General features: G+C 40.2%; 2 protein-coding genes across 2 annotated transcripts; both read left to right on the top strand.

Annotated features, from left to right (window-relative positions):
- Positions 1-2,604: 2,604 nt before the first annotated feature.
- On the top strand, positions 2,605-6,192 carry zbtb35 (zinc finger and BTB domain containing 35). Its single transcript, XM_085368438.1, has 8 exons — positions 2,605-2,740; positions 2,830-2,931; positions 3,807-3,951; positions 4,046-4,154; positions 4,240-4,431; positions 4,545-4,923; positions 5,075-5,205; positions 5,419-6,192. The coding sequence occupies exons 1-8, from the start codon at positions 2,605-2,607 to the stop codon at positions 5,941-5,943; spliced, it is 1,719 nt and encodes a 572-aa protein (XP_085224564.1). The 3' UTR covers positions 5,944-6,192.
- Positions 6,193-15,194: 9,002 nt separating this feature from the next.
- Positions 15,195-18,847, top strand: nim1ka (NIM1 serine/threonine protein kinase a). The gene is made up of 5 exons (XM_085368439.1): positions 15,195-15,508; positions 15,631-15,743; positions 16,999-17,120; positions 17,246-17,392; positions 18,089-18,847. Exons 1-5 carry the CDS (start codon positions 15,195-15,197, stop codon positions 18,845-18,847), a joined length of 1,455 nt encoding a protein of 484 aa, XP_085224565.1.
- Positions 18,848-19,176: the final 329 nt, after the last annotated feature.

Raw genomic sequence — 19,176 nt, forward strand, 5'->3', positions numbered from 1 at the left:
ACTTTTATTTTAATTTGTCATACACAAGAAAAAATTGGTTCAAGTTAATACATGCGTTTAATAAAAAGTAAATGATGAAAGTGAGAGTTCAGTTGAATTAAGTTTTTTTTCCCCAAAATGTAGAATGTGGATATGTTGAATAAATTAAAATAAAGGAACTTCAGTGACAAGAGAATAAAGTTTTTAAATTTTTGTTTGTTTGGTAGTCGTTATTTCCCCCAGCCAGGTAAGTGTTTGTCTTTTTCTATTGTCACCAAGCAACGCTCCCCGGCGTCCTTGACTTCGCAAGGGTTTCTGGGAATCCGAGGCCTGAAGCTTGAACGACCGCCCTTTTTGGAGCAACGAGAGTAGGACATCGGTACATGCGTCGAAGGAAATATTATCGCTAAATAACTTTCTAAAGCAGCATAACCAAACTTCAGGTATGTATGCCGATGGCTTGCAATGTGTATTTCGACCCTCTATGGTTACAATTAGAATATCTGTCAGGGAAAAGTGTTTTTTAATGCGCGGTTTGATGACGTAATGTTGATTGTCAAACGCGAAATGGCGAGCGTGCTAAGAGGCCCGTTACCTGCAACACTGTGGAGCTGTACCATGTTTATTTCCGTCATGTTACAGTACCAAAAGGGTTGTGGCGATGTGTCTATTCATGGTAAGCGGGGTTGCGGTAAGACGCGTCCGTCGAGTGTGTGAAATGGCTTATTCTGTGTCTCGGTTTGGGGGGAGGGTTATGTGTTGGCTAGTTAAGCTAACACGGAGCTCAGCTAACATGTGCCAAAAAAGGATTTGAAGCACACCAAACCTTTCAGTGGTATTATTTAATATCCGGTAGTAATTAAATGTTTACGATTTATCGTTCAGGTCTCCCTTCTTTTAAGACACCGCCCTGTAATTCTAAACATGCTCCCTTAATGGGAAAACTTTTGACGTTTACATTATGTTGTACCACATTAATAAGGACGTATCAAATTGTGTAAATCGCTGACTACAAATCAAAGAAACAAAAATTTGTTTAACTTGAGAAAGTGGGAAATATCACGTAGTGCCATTACTGTACAGCGTTACAAAGGGCAGCAACTTTCTTCCTGTCAACGAAGCTTTTAATAACACTGTTGTTTACTGGATTAATCAACTAATCATTTCCTGCTGTTAAATGCTCTGCTAGGCCATAACTACGCGTGCCTTCAGTTCCTGCTCGTCTCTTTGTGAGTCTCTCTTTTCGGAATTGTCAGTATCTAAAAAGCATGAACTGTTGAGCTGAGTCCGGAGAAGTTTCACTGTGGTTGCAGGAATGACGCCGCCCTGTACACTTTAGAATTCATCCTGCTGCTCTGCGTGATCAATAATCACCAGTGAAGATGTGTTCTGTTACAGCTTATGAGCTGTTTGCCTGTTTTTGACTTTGCCTGGAATAGTCTTAAAGACAAATTGTTGTAAACCCAGTTTTTGCTTTTATGAAGGCTCTTGATTGTAGACAATAGTACACCTCAAACCTCAAGTGCTGATTCTATTAGATGTTGGGAAGGTTTTTTTTCCCCCTAGAGCAGGAAATTGTAGTCCTCTTCTTTTGTGGGTGCTTTTTGGGTGTTTTTGTAGCTGAGCTAGCTCTTTTCAAGAATTTTGCAGATTGTTGGCCAATTCTAAAATTTCTTCTACCTCTCTAATAGGTTTGTTTTGAATTTTCAGCCTAATCAGCACCTTCCCTCATATAAGTATTTTTGTGGACCTCATCTTGAGTGTTCCAGTGAAAAGCTACTAAGTTGATTCCAAATCTTTTGTGTGCGTAATTTGTTATGGAAGCACAAGGCATCATGCCTCACCTGGCCATGAAACTGCTTCTCAGTTGTGTGGTTACTTTTGAGCCCACGAACATGGCAAACTATATTTTAAACAAACTTGTTTTAAAGCCTAAATGACCTTCTAAACAGTTAATGCACTTTAATCTATACTTGAATGTTTCATTTAAAATATTATTTGGTTGTGTGCAGAGGCAAAATTGAATCGTTGTCCAAATACTTCTGGACCTGACTGAATGTCTGTTTTGAGAGCAGTGTAAACAGTTGAGCTGGAGCACACCCTGCTGGACAAACTGTGTATTGACACAATTTCTAAAATAAGCCAAACATCTTCCTATGTATTGTTTTCTGCCAAAAAAACAAAACTAAAAAACGCACTAAAACATTTTCATATTGACACATCAGATGAGATGATTGGCGAATATCAGTCAGTAACAATCTGAACAAACTGGTGAACTTCCTGCTTTACTACAAAAGTCCTTTCCTTTTTTTTTTTTTTTTTTTGCTTTGGATTTAGTGTCAGCTGCAGTGGTCCCAAAATATTTTCTTTGTCTTGTAATGCATAAACAATGAGCAGTCGTTTCTATATAATAGTAGGGAAACACAGCTGTTACTAATAACATTAAGTAACTTAAAAGAACCTTCATTAAATGCCAGTATGTAATTAATAATATTTAAATAAGGCTGCGAGAAAGATTTGTGTGGTAAAATTGTAACAACGAGCAAGGTTGATCATGTTGTGTATATATATATATATATATATATATATCTTCCTCTCTTCCTACAGAAGACAGATCAGACAATAATGGCAGCGGAGGTGGAGGTGGAAGTGGAGGCCACTGTGGGCAGCGAGTACCCAGCACATTACAAAGTCATGATGGACAAACTTAACGAACAGCGACAGCTGGATCAGTTTACAGATATTACCTTGATAGTGGATGGTAAACAGGCATTTGGTGTAAGTAATCTTTATAAGTTTAACGTTAAATTCTGAGGCAACACTAATTTCCATTTTTCATGTCTTTTCCAGGACACCAGTTCAGAGCCCATAAAGCAGTGTTGGCAGCATGCAGTCAATTTTTCCACAAGTTTTTTCAGGATTATACCCAAGAGCCACTGGTGGAGATAGAAGGTATGTAGTGTGTTAGTTATACTTGCGGGACTACATTGTGTCATAACAGGAAGAATATGTCCAGAGAGACTGTTCCACCTATAGATGAATTTCGCTGTCACTATTAATACAGTAGTTTAGAGTAAATGTGGTTTTACAAAATCGAATGATTTTAACTCAACTTTTACTAAAGCTTTTTTCCCTCCTTCCCTTCCTTAATCCAAATAAGTACTCTTGATCATAGCTTGAGCCATAGTGGATTATGAGAAAAATGAGAAGATTGCTGTTTGAGAACTTAACAAATTGTATAATAGTATTGAGCTTGATGTCAGATTTATGTTTTAGTTTGTTTGTTTTTAATTCATGACTTAGATGCCTTCTGAGAGGACACATTACAGTTTATTGCAGTTTATGGTTTAGCTCTCTGGTGGGCAAACTTTATAGTGGAAACACTTGGAAACATTATTTAAGAACTCCTTTGCATACTGGCTATAATATATCCTTAATATAGATTATACTGGTTAGTGTTTGACAGCTGATTTATCAGTCAGTCTTATTGCTTGCTTTAACTTTGCTTGCTTGATTTACAGTTTTCAGTTTGTTTGTTTTTTAATAGTTTGACCATTACACTCTCACCTCTTGGTAGTAGAGCTATGTAGAATATTTTTCTAAGTGATAGGAACATATGAAAGTACATCCCTGACTATGAAAAATGCAGACATTCAAAAATTAAATTGGTGTCAGAAAGAGATTTTGCATTATATTTAATGTAAGTATTCCAAGTTTGTTGTAAGAATTGCTGTCTTCCAAGCTGGGACTTGCTGCTGATAGACAGATATTTTGTTACACACGATCAGCTTTTACTCACCACTGCTTTTACTGTCATATTTTAACAGGTGTGAGCAACACTGCCTTTCGTCAGCTGATGGAGTTCACATACACAGCCACACTAGCTGTAGCTGGTGAAGAAGAGGCATATGATGTCTGGAAAGCAGCTGAGTATTTACAGATGCAGGAAGCCATCAAAGCGCTCAACAATAAGTGAGAACTCATCACTTTTGGCTTTAGAATTGACCAGATTTCACTTAAAAATAAATAGAATAACATTTGACCTCTTAATGATCCTCTTTTGTAGAATGAATGAAAGCTCTTCATTGACAGCAAGGAGCAAAGGAAAAAAGAGGAAAATTGCTGAGACGTCGAATGTGATTACAGAAACCCTACCCTCAGTGGAAGGGGAGCAGGTCAGCATGCTTGCAGTGCACTTTTATAGTCAGCTTGATGTCCTATATTTAGTTGTTAAGGCTGAATATTTTCCCTGTTCTGCAGGTGCAGATTGAAGTTATAGGTGAAGGGCCCATTGAGGTGGAGGAGTCGGGGCTGGAGGAAGTGGTTGATGCGGCAAAGAATGCTCAAGCTGCATCAGATGATTCTGCTTTGGCTCTTCTTGCTGACATAACTAGCAAATACCAGCAAGGGCAACCAACAATACAGGTGATCAAGAAAGGAGGAATAGAAGAGGTATAAAAGCTGAAATGCACATTTTTTCTGATTTCTACTGTTAAACTGATACGCATGAAATAATTAACTCAGAGGTTTTGTTTTGTTTTTTTTCTTTCTGTGTTTTTTCTTAGCATGAGGTTGTGTATCATGAGGAAACGGTGACTGCCTCCAAGGTGCTGGAGAATGTCGAGATTGTCGAGGTCCAGATTTCTCAAGCAGACAACATGTTCCGTTGCAACAAGTGTGACCGCAGCTTCAAGCTGTACTACCATCTTAAACAGCACTTGAAAACACACTTGGGCTCGCTGGAGAAGCCCCACGTGTGTAACCACTGTGGTAAAGCTTACACACGAGAGGGTGCCTTGAAGCAGCACATCAGCACATTTCACTTTGATGCCGAGGAACTGTCTCGAAACCAGAAACCCCAAAAGAAAGTGCATGTTTGTGAATACTGCAAGAAGCACTTTGACCACTTCGGACACTTTAAGGAGCACTTGCGAAAGCACACAGGTGAAAATTTCACACTGTTTGAACTCACTTTGTTTATAATGAAAAGTACAAAGGTATGGCAACTAAACATAAGTTATCATAGTTGTCCAGTAGATTTGTTTTTGTGTTTCTGACATTGAGACACATGTCTGTCTTTTGTGCCCATTTTTAGGCGAAAAACCTTACGAGTGTCCAGATTGTCATGAGCGATTTGCACGGAATAGCACACTGAAGTGCCATATGGCAGCCTGTCAGAATGGGGCGGGAGCCAAGAAGGGACGGAAGAAACTCTATGAATGCCAGGTACAGTTTGTCCTCAATCAGGGCCATCAGGTTCTCACTGAAGGGATTCGGAAAGTTGTTCAATGGGGCAGCACTGAAACTCGTGTCAGTTTTCAAAGTAAAAGTCCCGGTACATACTGTTGTATTGTTGTATTGTAATTTGTTGTATCACTTTACTCCCTATATTACTGTGCTATGATCATGACCTCTTCTTTTGCTCTCCACCTTCTTCAGGTCTGCAGTAGTGTGTTCAACAGCTGGGACCAGTTCAAAGACCACCTTGTGAGCCACACCGGAGTCAAGCCCAACCATTGCACCATGTGTGACATGTGGTTCACCCAGCCGAAAGAGCTGAAGGCACACCTCAAAGAGGTCCATTCCATCGAGGATAAGTTAAACGACGAACTGGTCATTACTGACTCTGCTGCAACCGCTGCTCTCACCATAGCAGCACAGAACATAGAGGGAGCCGAAACTGTCCTGTTGGAAGACGGCATTCAGGTTGAACACGTCACAGTGGAGCCTGTAGATGTGATGGAGATGGAAGAGACTGCCACGGTTGTAATGGAGGATGGAGGGGTGGCAGAGATGTGTGAGGAGGACATGGAAAGATTAAAACAGGCTGGAGTGCAGATCCAGGTTGTACACGTGACCACAACTGAAGTTGACGGGCAGCACGTGGTGAACTCTCAGGTGGAAGTACAGATGGAGGGAGAGATGGTGAATGTTGAGGAAGCAGAACATGCAGCGGTTGTATGAGAATGTGAAAAAGAGTCTTTAATGAACTGCTGGACACTCTTAGTCCCTAACAGCTTTATTCTCCTCCAATGGACATTTTATTTTTGGTACACATCTCTGCATGTGAGAAGCCGCATGCCACCTCAGTACGTCCTGATGTCTGTTATGTTGAATGTCAGTTCCCACCGCCTTCACTGCTATGGACAGAGTTACCATTGTCTTGCTGTAGGTGCTGTTTGCCATCGTATGCCATATTCTCGATGTCGGCAGTCCTCCATCAATTCATTTTTGTGTTTTTCTTCAAATGTTTGTTTTTTTTTTTTTTTAACTTGGGTCACGTTCTATGATAAATTGACCCAGATGTTGCTGCAGCTCATATGCTGCAGATTTCTCTTGTTGTTAATAATGATGTTTATTTTATTAACTTTTGGTGGTTTGTAGGGGGAAAATCAGCTATGAAATAAAACCGGTTTCAAGAGTGGGCTAGTTCTCCAGCTTTATACTTAGATCTTGAAGATTAAAAAATTAACACTGTTTTAAAAAACAACAACAACGGAAACACAAAATTAAAAAAGCATTTCAATTAGTGCAATTTCAAAGAGTTCAGTAATACACACCAGGTGTATGGTGCATACATGCATATTGCCTTATATACATCCATTAGCAGGTAAACACAGCTGCTCCTTTATCCAATCAGATTTATCCACCAAGACAAACCCAATAAATAAATAAACATTAAAATAAAAGGATAATGGAGTTGCATATCTGCTGGATGTGATTGTGCTAGAAAATTCATGGCTCAAGAGTTGGGAGTTCGCCTTGTAATCGGAAGGTTGCCGGCTCGAGCCCCGGCTTGGACAGTCTCGGTTGTTGTGTCCTTGGGCAAGACACTTCACCCGTTGCCTACTGGTGGTGGTCAGAGGGCCTGGTGGTGCCAGTGTCCGGCAGCCTCGCCTCTGTCAGTGCGCCCCAGGGCAGCTGTGGCTACAATGTAGCTTACCATCACCAGTGTGTGAATGTGTGTGAATGGGTGGATGACTGGATATGTAAAGCGCTTTGGGGTCCTTAGGGACTAGTAAAGCGCTATATAAATACAGGCCAGGCCATTTACCAATTTATCCTTTTATTTATTTTGTATCATGGATACATACCTGTACCATATATATTGTTTTGTTTTTTTTAACTTGTACCTTTTGCACAGGTTATCCACAGAGCACAATAAAGATGTTGGTAAGTATTTGTTTTAAGCAAAGAAAGTTACTGCAGTTTCATTGTAGTTTTTGGCCTTCTGAAGTGAAGACTCTAAAACGTCAAATGTTTAGTTTATTTTAATTAAGCATTCGTTTTTAAATGAACGACAACTAGTGTGTCCCGAAGGCAAATATATATATATATATATATATGTGTGTGTTTGTAGGTATCTGTGGACATGAAAAACGTTTTAAGATAAGATAAGATAACTCTTTATTGTCATTGCACAGTCATACATAGTACAGTAGTACAATGAAATTGGAAAACAATGAAATTGGAAATTTTAATTGTCTCCTGCACAAACTAAAGAATTTTCTATTTTTGTTTTCATTTAAATCTACATTTTTAAATTTCTGTTTGCGTGTTCATTAATCTGGACAGCCCACGTAGGTCTCCTGACCCTGACTTGAACCCCTGCAGCGTTAATAGCCTGTACAGCTAGCACGGGGCGTGACGCGCAGGTTAGGTTACCTGTTGTGTATCGCCGCATGCCCGGGACAGCTCCTGAAGTACTGAGTGAAGTGGTCCTAATTCTCGGCTCTTATTGGTTACGAGATAGACGGCGGACTCCTAGAGACGCAGTTGATTCGTCGGTTCACCCGCTCGTTCAGCGGATTTCCTTCACAACAGAGAGAAAGCTGCAGCAGAGCCGGTGAGCTCAATGTCACCGGGTACGGGAGAGGATGGATTTGGGAGCAAGGTCGGTATACATTGTCGCCACGGGCCCATGAAGATGCTCACCCAAGTAAGACCGATTCTCACATGCAGCATATCCGTTCTTTTGGGTTTTTGTTACGCTATTCTTATGATCATAAGCCTTGGGTAAATGAGAACTGGCCTGCTGCTTGTAGATATCGCTATCATTGAACGTAAATACTCAGTCATTAGCTAATGCTGTTTAAAATGTTTCCTCGATAAGTGGGTGTTGTTTGAAAACGTTGCCAACAAAGATGCATTTAAAAAAAAAAAGAAACCTCAGTTCTGGCGACCCAGCAGAGCTTTATCTCGTTTTCTCTGAGGGTGGTTGGCTAGAGCCCCTACAGTGGACCCAGATTTTACTGCACTGGACTTTAATCTTTTCGTTTTACTTGTTTTTTTTGTTGTTGTTGTTTTGTTTTTTTTAATTCTGTCACGTATGCACATGCATTCAAAGTTAAAGCCACCAACCCCGCTTGTTGGGGGTTGCACATTTATGCATGAAACCTACAAAATGCAACACTTAACTGGAGATCCACCTAAACTCTGTTCAACTTCTCATACCGCTTTTGACCGGGCTCGATTACATCGGGCTCGGAATGAATAAAGTCTGGCTCTAACACCTGTTGGTTTTTACCAGTATGTTATGACGAATGCCAGTCATTTCCCCCAAATTCACCTTTTACATCATCATCTCCCTCTGTGGTAAAGGCTTGGGAGCACTGCTTTGCTTCCTTATAGCCTGCTCTACTGGTTTTCCTGCATTAATAATTTAAAATCTTCCCTCCTGTCATGTCATAAGGAAATGATATGAAATTAATAAGTAATACTTTTTGACTTTTTGGTTTGCCCCAAGGAGCAAATACATGGAAGATGTGAAAAGTTAAGAAAGTAATCTACACTGCATTATGCTGTGTTTTGCACACTTAAACATTTTTCTATCTTATAAAGGCAAAAGGAGGAAAATAGCCTTCTTGAGTTAATTTTATCTCCACTTGAAGCAAAAAAAGTTCTAAAATTATATTTCTTTTCATGATCATTCAGTCAGTGAACATGAAACATTGTGCTTCATGTGTCTTTCTTTGATGCACGCCTCTTTGATGTGCTGACAGTGAATAACATGCAAACTCAGACGGCTCTTTAAAGCCAGAAACATTAACGACCGAATAGAATTTAGATTTGAAGCACCAGATGCAGGATATGTTGTCCGCAGCATTGTCCTGTTATTGTGTTCCCCTCTAATGATGTCATGTTGACTTTGGTTAAGGCTCTGTTGCTCACCAAGATGTACTTGAATCTGCACAGTGCTGTGTATTGCCAGGCTTAGGGAATAGTAGCTCAGGTGAGTCATGCTGCATAACAAGAAAAAAGAAAAACATTTTTAGCATTTAATCACAGGAGCAGAAAAGTATATGCGGAAACCAATTAAGCAGCGTCTTTGCAAAGCAACTTTGTCAAAGTTATTTCCTTGTAATAAGTTGCTGTGTATCCTTTGAAGCCTCTGCCACTGTGCTTTGGACTGTGTGTGTAAATGTGCGTCAGAGGAAAGGGATTTAGAGGTCACTCTGGTTTTCTTTTCCTTTCTTTCTTTTTTTTTTTTTTTGAATTGTGAAATATTTGCCCCATAGATTCCAGAGAGGCCTGCTTCTCTGTTCCTAGGGCCCATGGTCCCCATTGTTGAAACTCTTTCACTGTTGAGCTTTTCACTCTTGTCAGCTGTGCGCCTCTGTTAACACACTGGGGAGCTTTGTGTGGGGTGAGCTCGCTGTCTGCACATGTGTATGCTTTCACGTGCATGTGCCTGTCCGAGGAAAGAGTCTGTTAATGTGCATGTGCACTCAATGAGAGAAAATGAGATACAAGCGCGGGTGAACTGAATGAATGGAAAGCAAAGTGAGGGGTTTTTCAGAGAGGAGGAACTCTTTTTCATACAGCAGCTTTGTACCCTTCTTAAGTAAAGACACAAACAGGCATTTTTGCAATAGGAACCATAACAGATGGAAAGAGCAAGTAAATCTTGATCCACAGCTGCTGTGGATGGGCTCTTGTGTTTTCTGTTGTTGGAGCGTCTGAAGAGGCTGCTGATGCTAGCAGAGTGATCAGCAGCCGGCAGACCCTACTTCTTCCCTTTAGGGATCTTGAGACAAGTGACTGGCTGTCTGGTGAGTAAAGAAGGACTCACACTTGGCAGAGCTGATTGTGTTTGCTTATGAACGCCCAGCTGTTTGCAGTCTTATACACTTTCATACGTTTCTATTATTTGTTTTTTACATTTGGTGCTTCAAACAAGTGAAGATTGCATTCAATATTAAGTCATAGCATTAACTGTATGGGGAATGCAACTAATTTAGAATTTAAAATATTTAGCATTACTTCCTCAAATAACTCAATGAGGAAAATAACATGAAAATAACTCATAACACCTTAGGTCTGTTAGTTTTTCTTATTATCAGTAACTTTCTTTGTTACATGGACAAAAATATAATTTTTTTTATTGCAATATTTCATTTTTCAACAACTTTTTGCAGCAACAGTACCTCAGTGCAATCTGAGTGGAATCCCAGTGCATTCACCACCGTGAACGGTTCATGAATCCGCTGTTGTGCACGTGTTGGTGTGTTTATGTCTTTCAGTCTGCTCATATACACGATTAGCACGGGTACTCGCAGGCTCAGTGCAACTGTAAATATGACACTGTGTACTCTCTTCCTTGAGGAGATCCAGTTAATGCCTAATCCTCAACCCTACACAAACACGTTTGGTCAGTGTTCATCACTAAGCAACCTGCTAGATGTGTTATACAGTGGAAGCCGAGGACAAAGCATTCTCAGTAAATACCCATTTATGGACCTTTTCTGAAGATACTCTAAACTCAGTTGCTATCAGTAGAGCCAGTGTAGTTTACCAGTTGTTTTACTCAATATGGCAAATGTTTCCCTGATTATTACATCACGTTTGAGACTATTATAGTGTTTGTAATGTTAAGAAATGGAAACATGTCTGTATTTGCATATATTCAGACATATTAATCAATCCTGTTCATTCAGGAATATCCTTAAAGAAAATGTCTGGACAAAAAACTGGTAATAATGGTGATTGGGGTACCAAAACTTTCCATGCTCTCCTTCATTGTTAACCAGTTTATCTCATGCATGGCTGTCCTTTAGTGTTTTTATTTACTCACATAAAAGGCATGTATTCGGCACATGTTGCTTTGTGCTATAAAGCGCGTCTCTCCTCCCTTAGCAAGTCCTTTTAGGCTGCCCTAGATCAATACGCAGATATTCATGGTTCCATGGCAGGAAGGTGTTTGAAAGCTGGAAGACTCTAGGCCTCACAAAAGAGAACCGCTTTGATTCTCTGGCGAGCCTTCAACACAGATTCATTCATTTTAATATATGGACAGTTGATGGAGAGCCTTTGAAAGCTCCATGATACACTAACCGTTTCTGTTCTTTCCTTTACGTACGACTTATTACTATTTGTTATGCCAGCACAAATGTTTTCTTTGGGCACAGTTTAATTAGTTTATTGTTTATTAGTTTGTTCAGATGCACCAAGCCCATCGGGCCGTAGTGTTGATATACAGGGATTTTGTTAAAAACAAAACAAAGCAGTCAAACAGGTGTAAATTGTGGATTTACCTGGATAATTGGAGTCTTGGTGAGTGTATGAGACCAGTCCGGTGTGTGTGAGACTGAATCTAAGTATTATGCCCATGGTTGCTGTAACAAAAGAAATTTAACACCCAATTTGAATTTGTGGCTCATTCATATATATATATATATATTTATTGTTTTGGCTAACAGTGGAAGAAACCTCATCAATTATTGTTGGTTAATTGATTGTTTGGAGTCTCTCTCAGATATATACAGGGAGTGCAGAATTATTAGGCAAGTTGTATTTTTGAGGAATAATTTTATTACTGAACAACAACCATGTTCTCAATGAACCCAAAAAACTCATTAATATCAAAGCTGAATGTTTTTGGAAGTAGTTTTTAGTTTGTTTTTAGTTTTAGCTATTTTAGGGGGATATATGTGTGTGCAGGTGACTATTACTGTGTATAATTATTAGGCAACTTAACAAAAAACAAATATATACCCATTTCAATTATTTATTTTTACCAGTGACACCAATATAACATCTCCACATTCACAAATATACATTTCTGACATTCAAAAACAAAACAAAAACAAATCAGCGACCAATATAGCCACCTTTCTTTGCAAGGACACTCAAAAGCCTGCCATCCATGGATTCTGTCAGTGTTTTGATCTGTTTACCATCAACATTGCGTGCAGCAGCAACCACAGCCTCCCAGACACTGTTCAGAGAGGTGCACTGTTTTCCCTCCTTGTAAATCTCACATTTGATGATGGACCACAGGTTCTCAATGGGGTTCAGATCAGGTGAACAAGGAGGCCATGTCATTAGTTTTTCTTCTTTTATACCCTTTCTTGCCAGCCACGCTGTGGAGTACTTGGACGCGTGTGATGGAGCATTGTCCTGCATGAAAATCATGTTTTTCTTGAAGGATGCAGACTTCTTCCTGTACCACTGCTTGAAGAAGGTGTCTTCCAGAAACTGGCAGTAGGACTGGGAGTTGAGCTTGACTCCATCCTCAACCCGAAAAGGCCCCACAAGCTCATCTTTGATGATACCAGCCCAAACCAGTACTCCACCTCCACCTTGCTGGCGTCTGAGTCGGACTGGAGCTCTCTGCCCTTTACCAATCCAGCCACGGGCCCGTCCATCTGGCCCATCAAGACTCACTCTCATTTCATCAGTCCATAAAACCTTAGAAAAACCAGTCTTGAGATATTTCTTGGCCCAGTCTTGACGTTTCAGCTTGTGTGTCTTGTTCAGTGGTGGTCGTCTTTCAGCCTTTCTTACCTTGGCCATGTGTCTGAGTATTGCACACCTTGTGCTTTTGGGCACTCCAGTGATGTTGCAGCTCTGAAATATGGCCAAACTGGTGGCAAGTGGCATCTTGGCAGCTGCACGCTTGACTTTTCTCAGTTCATGGGCAGTTATTTTGCGCCTTGGTTTTTCCACACGCTTCTTGCGACCCTGTTGACTATTTTGAATGAAACGCTTGATTGTTCGATGATCACGCTTCAGAAGCTTTGCAATTTTGAGACTGCTGCATCCCTCTGCAAGATATCTCACTATTTTTGACTTTTCTGAGCCTGTCAAGTCCTTCTTTTGACCCATTTTGCCAAAGGAAAGGACGTTGCCTAATAATTATGCACACCTGATATAGGGTGTTGATGTCATTAGACCACACCCCTTCTCATTACAGGGATGCACATCACCTAATATGCTTAATTGGTAGTAGGCTTTCGAGCCTATACAGCTTGGAGTAAGACAACATGCATGAAGAGGATGATGTGGACAAAATACTCATTTGCCTAATAATTCTGCACTCTATGTATGTATGTATGGATGGATGGGCTGCTAAATTATGCACCTGAGTTTGCTTTGAAATAATACATGGTTAGATATAACATATAGTATCTAAAACAAAACCATTTTTTGGACTCAGTTTGGTGAAATCAAGGTTTATTTATAGCGCAGTTCTGAAACAACTCCAGATTTACTCCAATTACTATTCACCAAATTCTGTCATTAAGTTATTTTATCTGCCAGATTAATCACTGTAAAACAGACATTTTATTTAACTTGCGCCTTGCCAATCGGATTCGCCTTTTCTTTTCCATCTCACGGGACATTGTTAGACGTGTGTTCCCAGAGCAGTACACAGTTATCACCTAATTACACTCTTTTGCACTCCCACACCCCACATCAAACACAAACAGCAGGAGGTGTGACATACTGCAATGAAATGATCAAGGTTAGTCATGCAGGTATTTCAGGTTGTGAGTGTCTTCTTCATCGCAGAGAGTAATGAGTATCTCAGATTTGTTTATTCTGGCTCTCCTAGCAACCCCAGCCTGCAGCACATTTGGAGCATGAGTCAAACAGCAGACGAAGTAGGAGCTTCTGCGCACATTAACAAGCTCTCAAGAAGATACTGCACAGGTACATTTGTGTTATCCTTTTAAAAACAAACTTAAGATGGAATCTAGAACAAATGTGTTTTTTCTGGAGACGCTTGATCCATATAGAGAGTAGAATACTGCATGCATGTTCTTAGGTAGGTAAACCAACATTAAGCAAAAAAAGGCACCAAAGTAAAAGAGGCTGTCATGAGCTTTGATATAGACAGAAAACATAACATAGAAGACGCTTACTTTTATGTCTGTCTTTTCCTTCATTACAGGTAACCACTCCATGGCTGCACCCTGACACTATCATCTGTTCATCCCCTCTGCCCCAGCCTGCCCCCTCTTATCCAGCTCCTCTCCCCTCCTCCTCACCCCGTGGCCTATTTATACCCTGGAGACTCGAAGCAGTCTATTAAAGCCCACGGACCTGTTCAGAAAAAGACTCCAGTAAGCCTAAATTCCCCCTTTATCTTATCTACGTGATCGTCACCTTTTCCTGAACATCCGTAAGTGAGGAAAACTAAAATATCAACAAGTGCTTTAGCCTTCAGATTACAAGCTGCAAGGACAGTTTAAGCTACAGCAGATTTTTGGAAATTCTGGATGAAGCATGAGCCTTGGACCCACTGATTTTTTTACTCATTTAGTAGAAAAGCAGTCTTCCAAGTTAAACCATGCTTATTGGCTCACTTGTCTATGTGACTTTGGTAGATTTCGACAAGAACACTAAAGGACTTACTTTCTAAATGGAAAAGGATCACACATTCAAAGGTAAGTCAAGGCTTCTGTCGCATGCAAATTTGCTTTATCGGTTTTCATATCGAATCCATCATAGTACAGCAGAACCAGGATAGTAGGCTATAAGCATAAATTCAAAATTGATACTATCGTGCATACGTTTCGCGTTCTCATTTCACGTCACGCAGATTATGTCTGCAATAATATTATTGCTGTTGTGAACATATTGTAAAAGTGTGGAACAAAACAGTCTCACAGCAAAGTTAAAATTTATTGTTAATCTGCTAATAAAAATAGAGCACATATTGAAGTGGGCATCACATTTATGATATATTACATGTATTTTACAGTTTTAGGACTGGAGACACAAACATTATAGTTATCATAAGAGTTTAATCGGCATTTAAAAAATTACTTTGAAGGTGATTCTGTTAAGAAAAACGGGGTATTCAAAATGTATTGAGAAAAATTTATTTTTTAAAAACGACTTTTTTTTTCCTTTCATATTCTGTATCCAGTCTTGTATCAATTCCTGCTATGAACTAAGCCCAGACTGCCTTGTGTGTCACCTGCAGGATGACTGCAGTCTACCCCTCTGAGAGTAGCCCGGACGGAGCTGAAGCTGGGACTCAGACAGCAGGCTCTAAGGGGTCAGGAGCAGGAGGAACCACTGGGACCAGCTCAGTAACTGGGGTCAAGAGCGCGGATTCTCATGGAGACTCGATCCGAGGTTCCATTGGAAGCACGGTGGCCTCTACTAGTAGCAGCCAAAGGAACGCCCGCTGGAGCCGGCAGGACAGCTCTGACATAAACACAGATGATGAAGGAGCCACCGTCCGCCGCCTCACTCCCCTGGAAAGGCTGAACCTGGATATGTGCCAGGATGAAAGGTATGGTGATTGTAAGTTACTTGTTATATTTTTCATTGTGGGTTTTTTTTTCTTTTTCTTTTTTTTACTTGCCAAATTGTGAAAATTGGTGTTAAATGCTTTATTATCTAAACTGCTGGCAGGTTGGTCCGTGAGCTAACAGTGGGCAGAAGAATCGGCTTCTACAAAATTCATGGAGAGCTCGGGTGTGGAAATTTCTCCCATGTTAAGCTGGGAATTCATGCTCTCACCAAAGGTAAACCCCACTGTGAAACGAATGGCAATATTTACAGACATTTGCACAGCGTCGCATAAAAACATCGCCTAAACACATTGGAATAAAAAAAAAAAAACACGACGCACAAGCTTCCTTTTATTACGGTGGCTTCTTATTAGACTTAATAAGTTGGGTGATAACCTGTTTCCATTAATGGGCTGCAACACTACCAAATGTGTGCTTATAGCAATTTACTAACATGGCGATTTGTGCCTGGCCAGGGGGCTGATTCAGCCACAAAGAGACAGACTGTCTGCTGCCCTTGAACAGATGGATTGATTAGAGATCTCCAGTTTCCTTAGCGACGGGTAAAATTGCTGCATGCCTCATCAAAGGCTACAACGACAGAGGAAAATTAGTGTAGCTTTGTTTGTCTGTCTGCGTGTGTGTGTTTGTGTGCGTGTTCATGCATGGATTTTTTTTTTTTTTTTTTTTACCATTTAAGGTTTGTGCGTTTTTACTCTGTGGCTGGCTCTGGTTCTCTGTGTGTGTGCGCAATGTTTAGGTCAGTGGTGTCATTTAGTCAAAACACAAAATGAGCTGCAGTGCATTTTAAATGCTCCTATTGAAAGCTATGTCACAGCTGAAAGAGAGTCTAATGCCAGCCTTAATAATGCATACTGTAGAACAATTAGATATCTCAACACCATTTTGCCACTTAAGAACTTTTCTGTATTCAGTTACCTGAGGTCTACTTTATGCATCTCTATGAATCATTTAACGGAACACAGCCAAGATATCAGTTTTTCAAAATTCAGAGTGCATTTGATCATTGTAAAACTGCATTTATTTATTCATTTTTAAATTTGAATTTTGATTTTTAACAGCGCAGCTAATGTAGCACTCTATTCCAGTCTTTTTTTATTTTTTATTTTTTTTAACCCTTTGCCATCCTCGGTGTGAGCCTACATATCTACTGAGACTTGGAGTAATTTATGACTGTCTAAGAAAATAAATCATATGACCCCCTGGAAGAATATAATCATGAAAATTTAGTTCAGGATCAGCAAAACTTTCATCTCAGTTATCCAGACCAGAGTGTTGTTTGAACTGCTAAGTGGAACCAGGCTTACAGTGTCTATCATCAGTCTACAAAAGATTTATGTAACAACTAATTTAAAATTTATTAGAAAAGTGATTAAAAACTCAACCTTTTTTTTTTTTTTTCCCCCTGTGTCGAGATGTATTATGTGTACAGCAATCAGTGACCAAATGTCTCCTTTTGCATCACTAGACAAAGTGGCCATAAAGATCTTAGATAAGACCAAGATGGATCAGAAGACCCAGCGGCTGCTGTCCAGGGAGATCTCTAGCATGGAAAAACTACACCATCCCAACATCATACGCCTCTATGAGGTATTTTGGACTTTCAAGTGTCTTTCTAATGCCATTGTGCTTTTTTTGATCATTAAATCTATCCGACATCAAGTACTTTTCTGCTTATGTATTCTAACATATGTAGTTGCACTGTATGTGTTTAGGTGGTGGAGACTTTGTCACGTTTGCACCTAGTGATGGAGTACGCAGGCGGAGGGGAGCTCTACACCAAGATTACTACAGAAGGAAAGCTTTCTGACACTGACAGCAAGTTTGTCTTTGCTCAGATTCTTTCTGCTGTTAAACACATGGTCAGTGAATTTACGTTTATATTAAAATTGTCTGATAATATAAAATCTTGATAGTCGTATAACTTTGACATCTATAGTGCTGCCTGTTCTCTGCTGCTACGGTGACCTGAATAAGCCAGTGTGTTCATCTAATCCTCTAACCTATTAAATCTCATATGACAATTTCTGTCAGGGCTGAATGTTTGCACAATAGCTGTGTAATGATTCATTACTTGTAACCAGCACTTTCACTCTTTTCATGTGCACCGCATTTAGATTTTAGTCATTCATTCTCTCTCCATCTGCAGGTTGTCAAAGAATAAAAATAGATGAGAAAAAAATATTGCATTGTAATATTTCACTAGAATATTTAATATGTGGAAGAGCAGTTCACATGCTGACACAGATCGACGGAACTATAGTTGCAGCTGCCATAACTAATTCCTACTAGACAAAATAATTAATAAAGATCTGTTCTTGATATCAGGATGAAATATCCAAGAAGTAACAAGGAGCAAAACATGTTTTTTTAATTCGAGATAGACGCGATGCTTCTGCTGCTGTTTTCACTGTGTCAGGTTACATGAACAGAGGTGGCAAAAGTACAGACTTTCTTTACTTAAGTAGAAGTACAGATAACGACAAACACTCAGTCCTTCCTCTATAGTTAGATTTTTGATTCTCATATAATATGATCTTCTTTTTGTTCTCCCACAGCATGAAAATAACATCATTCACCGTGACCTGAAGGCAGAAAATGTCTTCTACACCAACGGCTCTTGCGTGAAGGTGGGGGACTTCGGATTCAGCACACTGAGCCGCCGCGATGAGACACTCAACACATTCTGTGGCTCTCCGCCATACGCTGCACCTGAACTCTTTAGGGATGAGCATTATGTTGGCATCTATGTAGACATCTGGGCCCTAGGGGTGATGTTGTTTTTTATGGTGACAGGCACAATGCCATTCAGGGCGGACACTGTGGCCAAACTAAAGCGATGCATCATGGATGGGGCCTACATCATTCCCTCTTGGGTGCCAGATGCATGCCAGAAGCTAACCAGGGGAATCCTCCAACCCATACCAACTGACCGCTGTACAGTGGAGCAGATGATGGGCTGCGAGTGGTTGCTCCCCGTGGACCTCCCGCACGCCATGGAACCCTTTAAACTGGATCCATCCTACCTCGCAGAGAGCGATCCATCAGATCTCACTGAGGAAGAGATGGAGATAAAGTCTTCGCTGGAGGCACTGGGAATCACCTCGGAGCACATCCTGAACAACCAGGGCAAAGACTGCAGGAGCTCCATCACTGGTGTCTATCGGATTCTGCTACACCGTTTTCACAAGAGACGGGTTGTCGAAAGCATTCCTGTGGTAAAACAGGCAGTCAGACCCACAGCAACAAGTAAAAAAGAACGGCTAAAAGTGTACCGCAGTTTACGGCAGACATCTAAACTCTGTGCAATTCTGTGACAAAATTCTTTGCTCTGGAAATTTAATTAAGTTATGGACTTGGATGCATGGATTTATTACAAATAAAAAATTAAAACAAGAATATTTTCAGTCCAGTAGTATAAATTGAAATTATGGTATATAACCCCACTCAAGTCCTAAAATTGGTCTTTTCTTATGTCTCTGTAGCTATGTTGCTGCTGTCCTCGTCTGTTTTTTTTCTTGCAGGGACAGGAAATCTCAAGAAATTTGAAATGTTCTGAAATCTCATTTATCCAAGTCAGCATAGCAATGATTAGATGGCATGCAGAACTTATTATTTGGGTCATGCAGGCCATATATTTCTAATT

This window comes from Diplotaxodon limnothrissa, linkage group LG12, assembly GCF_057381915.1.
Source record: "Diplotaxodon limnothrissa isolate DT_005_m linkage group LG12, D_limnothrissa_male_GT1.1, whole genome shotgun sequence".
NCBI classification, from domain to species: Eukaryota; Metazoa; Chordata; class Actinopteri; order Cichliformes; family Cichlidae; genus Diplotaxodon; species Diplotaxodon limnothrissa.